The sequence below is a fragment of the Nelusetta ayraudi genome, unplaced genomic scaffold (genome assembly GCF_046127955.1).
Source record: "Nelusetta ayraudi isolate G7.1 ecotype Tasmania unplaced genomic scaffold, CSIRO-AGI_Nayr_v1 ptg000019l, whole genome shotgun sequence".
Classification (NCBI taxonomy): Eukaryota; Metazoa; Chordata; class Actinopteri; order Tetraodontiformes; family Monacanthidae; genus Nelusetta; species Nelusetta ayraudi.
The window spans coordinates 7,674,922-7,687,500 of record NW_027466069.1 but is presented as its reverse complement, the minus strand read 5'-3'; the positions used below and the strand labels follow the sequence as shown (position 1 = coordinate 7,687,500).

The 12,579-nt window shown below is 49.3% G+C and overlaps 1 protein-coding gene and 1 long non-coding RNA gene across 2 annotated transcripts in view; one reads left to right on the top strand and one right to left on the bottom strand.

Annotated features, from left to right (window-relative positions):
- Nucleotides 1–12,092, bottom strand: part of abcd1 (ATP-binding cassette, sub-family D (ALD), member 1) — a 12,364-nt gene extending 272 nt beyond the window's left edge. Inside the window, exons 1-17 of the mRNA XM_076026785.1 lie at nt 11,791–12,092; nt 9,892–10,125; nt 9,602–9,708; nt 9,352–9,509; nt 8,771–8,958; nt 8,432–8,606; nt 7,430–7,620; nt 7,140–7,320; nt 6,757–6,899; nt 6,446–6,626; nt 6,267–6,361; nt 4,387–4,532; nt 3,554–3,699; nt 3,227–3,311; nt 2,697–2,822; nt 2,218–2,305; nt 1–1,102 (exon numbers count right to left, since the gene is read on the bottom strand). The exon at nt 1–1,102 is cut by the window's left edge and continues 272 nt beyond it. Coding sequence (XP_075882900.1) covers nt 956–1,102; nt 2,218–2,305; nt 2,697–2,822; nt 3,227–3,311; nt 3,554–3,699; nt 4,387–4,532; nt 6,267–6,361; nt 6,446–6,626; nt 6,757–6,899; nt 7,140–7,320; nt 7,430–7,620; nt 8,432–8,606; nt 8,771–8,958; nt 9,352–9,509; nt 9,602–9,708; nt 9,892–10,020 — 2,286 coding nt within the window. The 5' untranslated portion in view covers nt 10,021–10,125; nt 11,791–12,092 and the 3' untranslated portion in view covers nt 1–955. The remainder of the gene's footprint in view (nt 1,103–2,217; nt 2,306–2,696; nt 2,823–3,226; nt 3,312–3,553; nt 3,700–4,386; nt 4,533–6,266; nt 6,362–6,445; nt 6,627–6,756; nt 6,900–7,139; nt 7,321–7,429; nt 7,621–8,431; nt 8,607–8,770; nt 8,959–9,351; nt 9,510–9,601; nt 9,709–9,891; nt 10,126–11,790) is intronic.
- Nucleotides 1–12,579, top strand: part of LOC142888476 (uncharacterized) — a 79,015-nt gene that overhangs the window by 40,519 nt on the left and 25,917 nt on the right. The window lies entirely within an intron of this gene.

Genomic DNA, 12,579 nt, shown 5'->3' with positions numbered 1-12,579 from the left:
AATAATATGACAATAATAAAACAGTTTGCAGTGGTGATACAGGATGATGTAACATGAACTCAGCTCAAACCTTTTCCAGAGGAGAAAGTTTCTTCTCGCACAAAAAAGTCTCTTATTTTGAAATCTGTAAGAGCCCAGTTGGTGTTTGCTGCAGGTTCAGTTGCTGGACTGGACTGTAAATTGGTCCAGTGTGGAAACCGGGGCACCAAAACCAGTTCTGGTCAACAGACCAGGAACTAAACCTCAACTGCCGACAGGCGAGAGCGGAGCTCGCCAAATTAAAACACAAGTGGGGAATTAATTAAATGTAGGCAGGCGCTTTTAGTAAACGTTACAAAATAATCATGTCTATATATTTATATTCAATATTTATTTTTCACTTTAACAATTCTACTAATTTTCTTTCTGGTCTAAGATCATTTCATTGTATTTGAATTTAGTTTTTTAAATCAAATAAAAAAATAACATTTAAACTATATGCTAATTTTTGTGTAATCTTTGTGTCGTACTGACGTTTTCTCGATAGCAGGAGAGGTTCTCAGTAAACAGTTTAATAATCTATCAATCTGATAACAAATACATCATAAGGGAACGGCAGAGGGAAAAAAAGGGGTGAAGTGACGTTAAAAAGCATTTTAATGTCAAAATCAAAAGGGAAATGTTAAAAGTTACTTTTATTCAATAGCTAATGCCAGCATTTATTTTTTAGACTTTGGTTTTAGTGGTTTTGACGGCAGATTAATAAATTTATACTAGTATTTTTTTCCCTGCGTCTTTCTTTCTCTCTTTCTCTCTCTCTCTCGGCAGCGCCTCCGAGGAGTTTCTGTTGCAGCTTCAAAAACCTAAAAATAAGTTTCAACCGTGTTTCAGCTGCGTGATCAACCTGCTCCGTCTCCACGGAAACCTGCGGAAACAGCACAGGTCCTCCGTCAGGGACTCCTCTTCTTCTTCCTCGTCATTCCTCCTCCTCCGCCTCGCCCTGCTCCTCCTGCTCCACCTCCTGCACCGCCTCTCGCTCTCCCAGCAGGACGCACAGCTCCGCCAGCCGCTGCTGCATCTTGGGAATCCCTGACAGCTGACTCTCCAGGCGCTGCTTCTCCTCCTGCCAAAGGAAGAACATCTGTCACTGGCGTCACTTGAAACACCGCTTCAGCATCCTACAAAGAGGTGGAAGGGGAGGAGTAGGAAGAGAAAGGGGGGGGGGGCAGAAGAAGGAGGAGAAACGAGAAGAGAAGGAGAAAGCAGAGGAAGAAAAAAAAGGACTAGGAGAAGGAGGAGGAGAGGGAAAGGAGAAGAGTGGAGGGGAGGAGGAAGAGGAGAAGAATAGGGAAGCAGAGGAGAAGGAGGAAGTGCGGAAGGGAAAGAGGAGGAGGAGGAGAAGGAAGCAGAGGAGTAGAAGGAGAAACAAGGAGAAGGAGAAAGCAGAGGAAGAGGAGAAGGAGGAGAGAGAAAGGAGGAGGAGGAAGTTGAGGAGGGCGAGGTGGAGAAGGAAGCGGGAGGAGGAGAAGGAGAAACTAGGAGGAGAAAGCAGAGAAGGAAGAGGAGGAGGACTAGAAAGAGGAGAAAGAGAAGGAGGAAAAAGAGGAGGAGGGGTAGAGAAGGAGGAGTTGGAGGAGAAAGAAGAGGAGGATGACGAGGAGGAGGGCCCCTCAGGGCGCCTATAACCCATCTGACCCTGCACACTGACAGCTGATTGGCTGAGATCTTCTTCTTACTCGACTCTGACACACACACACACACACACACACACACACACACACACACACACACACACACACACGCACGCACACACCACGAGGCAGAGGCGTGCGGGTGGTTTGCTGGTTTCCACGGAGACGGCAGCTGATGTTCCCACAGCTGGAGCTCAGAGCTGATCAGCTGATCAGAGAGGCGGGGCCACACCTGGACAGGTTGGCAGCCAATCAGAGCCCCGCATGCTCAGGAGCTCCGGCCGTTGTCACACAAAGTGTGACACCGCCATGTAGGAGGAAGTGCGGTTCCTCAGTAGATTTCCCAGAAACCCTTGAGGCGGACGAGCTCATTGTGGATCATGTGAGCGCTGTGACTCAGACTAACGCGGTCTGGACAGGAAGTAGAAGTTTGCAGGCGATTCCTGTCACCCGCAGGCTACGCGCAACTGTCGGTGAACTGTGTCAAAGGACGGGATGGGACGGGACAAAAAGGGAGGGGATGTTTGATTTGTCGAGCGGCACACACCTGCAGCGACAGACGGGTGGACGCGTCCAGAGGTTCGAACCGCCAGCCGCCCTCCCCGTCGAACTGCAGCAGGTGGGAGTGGTACTTCCTGCAGAGTGGAGAGGAAGAGGAGGAGGAGAAGAAGAAGACAGGCGAAGAGCGTCAGGGTGTGGCAGCTGAGGTTCAGCCCTGAGCTACACTGCCCCCTGCAGGCTGGCAGGATAACTGCAGCTGCGACTGTGTGGACTTGAGGTGAGTGGAGAAAAAAAACAATGAATAAATATTATAACAATAAACAATCTTTAAAATTCCAAATTAGATTCCAAAAATATCAATGTCTGCTTGAACAACAAGGCAGCGGAACAACAAGCCGGACTTCATCAAATCAATCTGCCATTGACAGAACAAATAAAACACTCAATAACTTAGCGGCCGACGGAGAGAATCGCTCCAAAAATGTGTGTGTGTGTGTGTGTGTGTGTGTGTGTGTGTACACTGACCACAGGGAGGGCCTGTGTGTGATTGACAGCAGGGCTATCCCAGCATCCTTCGCAGCCTGGAAGATGTTGCCCTCCACGTCAATGCTGACAGCGCTGGTGCACTCGTCCAGCAGGGCGTAGCGAGGGCTGGGCGAGAGACATTGAGGGATCACAGAGAGACAGAGAGGGAGAGAGGGAGAGAAACAGACAGGGATGAGTCAGTGCAGCAACAGTCACCGGGTCAGACTTATTGACTGACTCACTGACTGACTGACTGACTGACTGATTGCTGGTTCATGTAAAACAGGCATGGGCAAACTGCGGCCCGGGGGCCATATGCGGCCCATTAAGCTTTTTAATCCGGCTGGTTGAACTTGAACAAAATATGTTAGTAGTCGGTGAGTCATAAAACAGCCGTGTGGCATCCATTTTTTCCTCTGTTTTAAGAGTTAGGCCCGGTGTCATTGATCAGAGTCGAACCAGACGAAGCAGCGTGACGCTGATGATGTCACCCAACCGTGCGTCGAGCTGATTGGTCGACCAGGACGTACCGGTGGTAGAACATCCGGGCCATCCCCATCCTCTGCTTCTCTCCTCCTGACAGGACGTCCTTCCAGTCACTGACCGCTTCCCAGCCTGAGACACACACACACACACACACACAATGATACACAACTGAACAAAACCTGCACAACCGCTGTAGCTGCTACTTTAGCTCACTCTGATTGGATCAGACTGCTCATCTGCAGATCAGCCACCCAGACACCAGATTAACACTTCAATCCAGAACACACACACACACACACACACACACACACACACACACACACACACACACACACACACACACACACACACACACACACACACACACACACCTCCCTCTCGGTCCAGGATGTAGAGGAGGTGGACGGTGCGGAGGATCTCCTCCAGGTCCGTGTGACTGACCCCCCTCTGGACCATCTCCTCCACAGAGTCTGGGTAGATCACCTGGTCTCTGAGGGTCCCCTCGGACATGTAGGGCCTGGAAACAGGACGGCACACAGTCAGCGCACACCAGTGTTGCAGTGCTGGAGATCGGTCTCGGTCTCAAGACCAGTCTCAAAACCACTTTTTAAGGGTCTCGGTCTCGTCACGGACGTGGGATCTTTGATCAGGACCGTTGGAGACTCAGCCGACACTGCGGTGACAGATAATAACAGAAGAGAATCCAGCTGCTGCCTTGTTGCGCTCCATTTGTGACACCCTGAGTGACTTGCCTCAATATTCCTCGTTAATTTGCCTTTTGATTTCATGAAGCAAAGCAGTTTTTTTTGGAAAAACAGCTGGCAAAGCACCAAAATGTTAAAAGCAAATGACTGAAAGATGCCTTGCTGCAAAGAAATGTTGCTGTTTAATTTATGAAGAAGCAAATTCTAACTATACCGCTCATTTGTTCTGCATTGTTGCTACTTTTCTTTGATATAAACAGTCTTGGTCTCAAACCCCAAATGTCTTGGTCCCGTCTTGATCTCAATAGATCTCTACGTGGTACTACACTATACTAACTTATTTTGCACTGTATTGCTGCTACAATTCTGCAAAATTCACTGGCTTCTATTCTATTCTATTCTATTCTAATACTTTCTAGTCTAATGTCTTGGTTGGTGCCGTCTTGACTACAACACTAGCACGCATACACGCAGAGGAGGAGGTTGTGGGCGGGCGCTACCTCTGCGGGATGTAGAACATGTGGTGCGGGTCGGGCCGGTACAGAACCCCTCCGTAGACGGGCCACAGGCCGCTGAGGATCCTGAAGAGGGAGCTCTTGCCGCAGCCGTTGGGGCCGGTGATCAGCACGTTCATCCCCTCGTCCACCTGAAGAGGGCAGCGGTCACAGCGGCAGGAGCTTTAGCTTTCACACCTGAACACAGCTCCCCACCCCGCCCCCGAAGTCTGCCGCCCCCCCGCTGGTCAGTGTCAGTGGTGTTTGGCACGTTTGAAAAACGATGATAAAACAGGAGGAACGACGAAATCGAAGCACTCGGGGGGATTTCTTTCTGTTTTCCTGTTTTTTGCTGATGATTGGCTATGGACGCGCAGCAGTTCAGAGTCCGCCCACCAGAGGCCCTTGTCATGAAAAGCGTGGCGGTCCAGACCAACCAATAGGAAGCATGGAGGAGGAATTGACCCGCTCCGCTGGGAAACTGGTCCGCAGACCAATTACACCAAACTGAGCAATTAGACCAATTAGCGTTTCTCAACTGATGGATCGCAACCCAAAAGTAGGGTAATGGAACCGGAATTTTTATTAAAGGGATTTTGAAATATATACAGACATTATGGAGAAAAGGCTGAGCATTTATTTTGAAGGACACACAAGTCAATTCAATAATTTCAATAATTCATTTAATGGACAGGGTAGAAAGTGGACTGGTGTTTTAATCTTTGTGGAATAAATTTGGGTCGCGACTTCATGATGACCTGACCAACCGGACCAATCAGATCAATCAGACCAATCCGACCTGCAGAGGGTTTCGTCCAATGCCGTGTGGAGGATCTCTCTGCAGTCCATCCAGTTCCTTCTATGCTCTCGAGTCTCTTTCTCAGATGCGAACCCAGTAGATCTGGGAAACATTCCATCTTGTGTGTGTGTGTGTGTGTGTGTGTGTGTGTGTGTGTGTGTGTGTGTGTGTGTGTGAGAGAGAGAGGCTGCTGCGGTGTCAGCTTAACACACACACACACACACACACACACACACACACACACACACACACACACACACACACACACACACACACACACACACCGCCAACTCTTCGGCTCTGTGTCTCCTGAAAACATCTGAAGCCGATTTTTATCTCGGGTTTGAGACGCTGTTGGCCGCCTGCCACCATGTGATCAGACCATCTTCGAATTCCTCCTCCGACTTAGCCCAGCCGGAATGTGAGCCGGAGCGCTGGGAACGCTGCTCCGGGAGGTCACGGCGGCGGAGGGGAAGACAGAGAGGAGCTTCTGCCTCTATCAATGTTCTTCTTCTTCTTCTTCTTCTTCTTCTTCTTCCTCCTCCTTCCGTCGCTTCTCGTCTCTTCTCCCCCAAAAAATGCCACGCCATAATCCGCCCATTGTGTTAAAAAACACACACACAAACACGCGCGCACGCACGCGCATAGAAATGCTAATGGGCGACGGGCTGGGCTCTGACCTTCGACCCCCAGTCAGATGGAAAACTGGCAGCAAAAGCACGAGAGAAGAAAGAGATTAAAGGGAGGAGATGGAAAAGGGAGATAAAGGGGAGGAAGGCCGCTACTGAGCGCGCTCAGTCAGAGCATCGGTGACGTCACGGCTGTCCTACACCAGCACAGAGCAGCGGCTGTCTGTCCGCCGCTCCGTCTCACACGGTCTCACGTTGATTTAGGAAGTTCCCCAAAACAACAACCAACCACCGCCAAGGCACTGGAGTGACAACCTGACTGCCACAACGCTGCCCCTGTGTGGCCGTTGCCACACACTGCACTGCTCCGTCAAAGATGAAAGATTTCTTCATACCACCTGCCAGAGGTGTGTGTGTGTGTGTGTGTGTGTGTGTGTCTGTGTGTGTGTGTGTGAGACCTGTATATTCAGGCTGGAGACCACCACATCTCCGGTCGGAGTGATGATTGGCAGGTTCTCACAGCGAATCCCCTTCTCCACATTGATCACATTACCTGTACACACACACATATATGTATGACACACAAAACGCGACACCTACCCAAAGCTATATTGAGGCTCCGCCTGCCCCCCCCCACCTCTCATCTCCAGCCGTCCACAGACCCTCTGGCCGTGCCGCACCACCGCCCCCGCCTCCGCTCCCCCAGCAGCAGGCTCCGCCCCCTGGTCGGCGGAGCGGCGGAAGACGCCCATGTTGACGTCCTCGAACACGTCCAGCATCTCCGACACGCGGGCGGTGTAGCCGGCCAGCTCCGTCACCTGCACGCAGACGGGTTGGACAGGGTGAGGAGGAGGAGGAAGAGGAGGAAGAGGAGGAAGAGGACTAGGAGGAGGAAGAAGAGCGACGAGTGGGGGGTGGGGGAGGGGTTGGCGTCGGTGGCCCGAGTACCTCCTTGTAGGAGCTCATGATCCTCTCCACAGCGTCGGCGGCGGCGTTGAGGAGGTTCCTGGCCGTGGTGAAGGCCTGCGTCCGCTCGCTCACGAGGTCCTCCTCCTTCATCACCATGGCCGCCTGCTTCACCTCGTCCGAGTCTGCATGGTGCACGCGGCAGGTCAGAGGTCAGTGTGTACATACATTGGTTGATCATTTTGCGAAAGGGAAAAAAAGTTGTGCAAAAGTTGCGTTATAAAAATGAGTTGCCCATTTTTCATTCTTTTGCCGTCAGTGTTAAAAACACATGTAATCTTCTTAGGGTGGGAGAGCTTTTAAAAATTACAAGAAAAATAAATACTCTCACAAAGTATTTCTACTTCATTAGTGCGTGTGCTGACCGTATTGGGAGTATCCGGTGGCGGTGATGATGGGCACGGCGACCATCACCAGGCCAGAGGAGCTCCAGACGTACTTCATGAGGAACTGCTCCAACATGATGTACCAGAGTCTCTTCAGCAGGATCTGGTGGATCTGGGAGGTCAGAGAGCTGTAGGTCCTCTGCAGCTGGGCCATCTCCACCTGTCGGCCAAACACACACACACACATACACACACCTTGTGACCTCCAACCTCCTCGCACTGAATGTGACCTCCACCGGGGGGCGCTGCTGGCTGGCTGGCTGGCTCACCTTATGCCCGCCGTAGAAGGCGATCTCCTCCGAGTTGGCGATGATGCGGGAGTGCATGTAGCGCAGGTCTCCCTTCCGCTTGGCCTCCTCGGCCACCAGCTTCCCGAAGCGCGGCGAGCAGGAGCGCAGCACCTTGGCGGTGAGCGCCACCACCAGGCCGGCGATGACGGACGGCCACGTGGTGTTGGCCCCTGCAGAGGCGGGGCAAGAGAGAGAGAGAGAGATCACACTCAGGACCATCAGGTTTTCCAAACATTATGGTAGGGGGACAAGAAGACCCTTTTCTTCTTCTCCTGATTGTAGTAGCGTCCATGTCATGTGACCTTGTGAGGCCAAACTGATACCTTGCACCATTACTAGGAAATAAGACACATCTCTTCATCTTATCTTTGTGATTTTATCTGATCTCAGCTTGTAGACAGACTGTAAGAATGATTGCTGTACTCCGGAACCGGGCAACGACATTTTGTTGTGGAAGGAATCACTGCTGTGTTCTTTCTCAATGACAATAAAGAAAGTCTAAGTCTAAGTAAAGTAAGGCTTCGAACGTCTGAACCTGAGTGGAGTCATATTTTATGAAACGCTGCATTAACATGTATATAAAGGAGACACGTATATAGGAGGAGTTTAAATACATACTGAAAGAGGAGCGTACTATAAATCCAGTGCGGTAATAAAACCCAGTGAAGTTGAAATTATACATGTATATGTATGTATATGTAGTGTCACAAAAATATTAATATGACAGATTATTAGAAGAGGTACGTCAGTAACAACCAGCACAGCAGAGCTGAATATCAGCAAAGGAAATGCTTCCATCTAGTGGTCAAACTTGTGAACTGCCTGTCGCAGACTTTTGAAATTGAAAAATAATCATCCGACTGTTTTAAGGTTATTATTATTATTATTATTATTATTATTAATATTATTATTATTATTATTATTATCCATCCCTACTTCGTCAATTTCCAACTGTTGCCATCGCGGCCACCACTGTCGTACCTTTGGAATGCGCAGTGCGCAGCAGGGTGTAGCAGGTGACCACCACGTCCAGGATGGGCTTGGTCAGGTTGGAGTAGAGGTGAGCGACGGAGGCCGAGAACATGACGATGTCCTCAGTGAGGGACTGGTCGGGGTTGGACAGGCGGCCGTCCATGTTGCTGACGCGGTAGTAGGTCTGCGGAGACACCGGGAGCGGGTCACCTGACCATCACTTCCTGTCTGCTGTGGAACCTTCCTGAAGCTCCACCAGAAGGAGGTTTCAAGTCTGAATCCCTGCATGTTCTGACTTTTCACTTGAGAAGCAGGGGTGCAGTGTGTGTGTGTGTGTGTGTGTGTGACCTGGTTGGTAAAGTAGAGCTGGTAGGCATGGTCCACCAGGCGGCTCCTGAACCTGAGGGTCAGCTGACCCTCCAGGAAGCGGATGGCACTGTTGATGAAGGTGGCGGGCACGGCCACCAGGAGCCACTTGGCCAGCTGCATCATGAAGGCCTGCGGATCTTTCTGCACGATGCACTTCACGATCAGACCTACACAATAACCACCAGCAGGGGGCAGCAGCGTCAGCAAAACCATACTTCACCTGCCCCGACCTCCCGATGTATTATTAGACCTGGATACCAGACAGCCAATATAACTGCGAGGAGAAGCTTTTTCAGTGGTCACTGAAGGTACTGCTGCCCAAAAAAAAAAAACCCATGCAGCCCAAAATGCATTTTCCCATACAGCTTGACCTTTGACCTGAAAAACGGTCTATATTCTTTATATTGTTTTTATTTTTAAGTCTTTGACTTATAATATATACAAAAAAAATATATAAAGGCCAGAAAATCACCAGAAATACTTTATTCCCATCATGACGTGGCTAATGTGAGTGTACAGTGGCATGATGGGAATTGGCAATACAGCTCCATGCTCTATACCGTCCAGCGAGGCCACGTAGATGGACAGGAAGGTCCTGGACATCAGGGTGACGGAGTGAAGAGCCAGCAGGCCGAACTCCGGACACAGTAACCGTGGAAACAGCAGCTTCAGCAGGCGAGACAGTCGGAGGGCAAAATCCCTGTTGACTGCCGGGGACCTGCAGGCAGATAAACAGTCAGGCAGGCGGGCAGGCGGGCGGGCAAGCAGACGGGAAGACAGATGGGTGAGACCACACACACACACACACACCTGCTGCCTTTCTTCTTCTTCCCTCCATTTTTCTCCGCAGTGGTGCCGATGACAGCTACAGGCAGATCAGAGCGCCCTGATCCTGATGGTTTTCCTGCAGCATTTCCCTGGAAAACAACAAGTGTGAATTTGTGTGAATGTGTGCAAGTGTACATGTGCGTGTGTGTGTGTGAAAGAAAAGACATTGATTTCATAGGGTGTGTCCAAGCTTTTGACTATTATTAGTGTGTGTATGTGTGTGTGTTTGGGTTGTGACCCCCCCCCAGTTGAAAAACACTGCTCTACCTCACCTGTATCCTCCTCCAGACGTACGGAGACAGTTTTTTGATGGTGTAGGCGGCCAGCAGGACTGCCGCCACCTTCTTGATTCTGGGGCTCCGCCTCAGCTGAGCCGGCAGCTTCTGATAGGTCAGCTGCATGACTGATGGGAGGGGGGGGGGTGAAGCCAATCAGGGCGGGGCTAACGGCAGCGGGTCACGCTTGTCCTGCAGAGGTCCCCTGTCGTCATGGAGAAAACATCTCGCCTGAGGAAGTCAGACAAATCACACAACTCAGAATCTGGTTTCATAATCATTTCCTCTCGCTGGCCTGCAGGAGGCGCTGTCTAACCAGGCATTTTCACTCAGCTTGTGGTTAAGAAACCCCCTCACAGTCTAAGTTGTATTTATTTTATACAGGGATTTAACTGATTCTGGCTGCAGTGCTGCAACTTTTACCTACCTGTTAAACATCAGTTAAACAAAACAAAGCCAATATGCAAGTCATGACTTTTTCAAAGGACTAATTCGATTTAAAGTTACAAGACAACTTATAACATTTTCTTTCACAACGCATCAAGTTCAACTACTTCCATAAATTGACGACCAGCAGCTACAAAGGCTAAACACCAAGCTCTTGATCTGATCACAGGATACAAAGAGTACAGTAGCTGCATTTTCAGGTGACCCACTTGTATCTTATTCCTCCAGGTGAGTGAAAGCATTATTTATTTACCAAACGTTTTCAGATGAGTGCATGTGACAAAATGCTGGAGGAAAAATTGTTGTTATGTTTCACGCCGAAATGTGATCCTTGTGATTATTAGCTCCAGGACTGAGCACAGAGCGGCTCAGTCCTGACCTTAATACCACTTTTCACCTTTAGCCCAGTTAATTTAGTTCCTGTCAAACACACGCAGGAATTGCAGTTCTAAAACTAAATTGAACTAAGTCATAAAAGCCTCCTGATAATCTGATAATAAAAATCTGATCATTTTTGGACGGATGTCTTCTGCAAATAATCCCCATGTGAGACAATAAAGGCACATCCTATCTTATCTTATCTCAAAATAACTAAAACTTTACTGAAGTGTGGACACACACACACGCACACACACACACACACACACACACACACACACACACACACACACACACACACACACACACACACACACACACAGTGAGCATGTCTCCAGATGACATTCATTCTGAACTTAACTTTGAAAGTCAAGTGTCAGTAAAGTCAGTTCTAGTTATTAGTAATTTGCAGTTTACATGTACTGATCGGTAGTTGGAGGCGGGCTGTGTAATTCCAGCCTGAAAACAACTCAAAGTCTTTTGACCTTTGAAAGTCACAGTGACCAAAACAACAACAACACACAAACACACACATCCTAGTCTTGGCTGTGTGTGCGTGTTCTCTCATCCTTGCGGCACTGGACGGATCCGGTAGAGACCGACGGAAACGGGCGGAAATGATGTTAGGTCCGCTCCGTTAATTAGCTCCGGGTATCCGTTAGCTTCAGATCTTCCTGCCTGTAGCCGCCGGGACTAGCACAACACTGACAACTTCCGTGCTTTAGTAAAATAAAAACGTCGTGTAAACACACCGTAACACGAGTCTGGGTTTAACCCGGTAGTTTGGCTGTCGGCCGCAGCTACAAGCAGCCATGCTAACTGGCGCTAGCCGCTAGCAGGAACTTTATTTGCTCCTGTGATGTGGAGATTAAACGAGCTCAAAGGAATAAGTTAAAAAAAAAAAAAAAAAAAAAAAAACCGGCCGTGGAGTCTGACCTCAGTTCTGTTCGCAGCGGCGGAGACACAGCGACAGTCCGCCACAGCTTTCAACCCGATGCGGGATCAGCGTTGTGTTGTGAAAAGTTTTTGGGGTTTCTTTTAACGTCGGTGGAGAAAGTTCAGCATGTTTACCTGAGGGGACGGTCGGGCCGCGTCCCAATACTGAGCTCCGAGTCCTGCAACCGCCTCCCTCCTTCCTCCAACTCCCCCTGACTCACTTCCTTGTCCTGATCCGACTCTCGGTCCGACCTCCTACTTTCGCGGAAACGGTCCACGGTCGAATCGCAGCGTGTTTCCCATCAGTCTGGTGGATTAGGCCGTTAAAACCAAGTTTCTATCTCTAATTTTACAGTTCCTGCTAAGTGAACCAGCCGTCCACGTGCCTCTAGCGCCGCCCTGTGGTGAAATGTATTCGGGTCAGTAAACAGAACTGAAGGTCCCTCAACTGAATCTATATCACGCGAGACTCACTTACCTCCCTCTCCCAAAAGCCCTCTCAACTTGTCCAATGACTGTTTATTTAGCCTTCTGTTTACAGCCTCCTGCTAAAAACCTGATGCTTTATCACAGCCATTACCCACTATTACTCTCTCCCACTGTGTGACAGATAGAAATTCTGGACATTTTTCCCTGGTTCTAGTGTACCATGAGATAAAATATAATTCCTCCAGGGATATCAACTTTGTAAGTACACACTGAGTAAGTAAGTATGCATACACGAAGAGACTGTATTGTCATTATGAGCCTAAAATTTTGTAATTTTATAAAAAAAAAAATTATTGGTGATGTGCCATGGGATTTCTTTTAACCTCCACATGTTTGTATGGGGGCCAAAACGGTGTCAGAGGGCAAACAAAGTCACTGGCCCTTTGATGTGTCAGTGCCCTTTGTGACATCACTATGCTCTGGAAAGATGAGCCA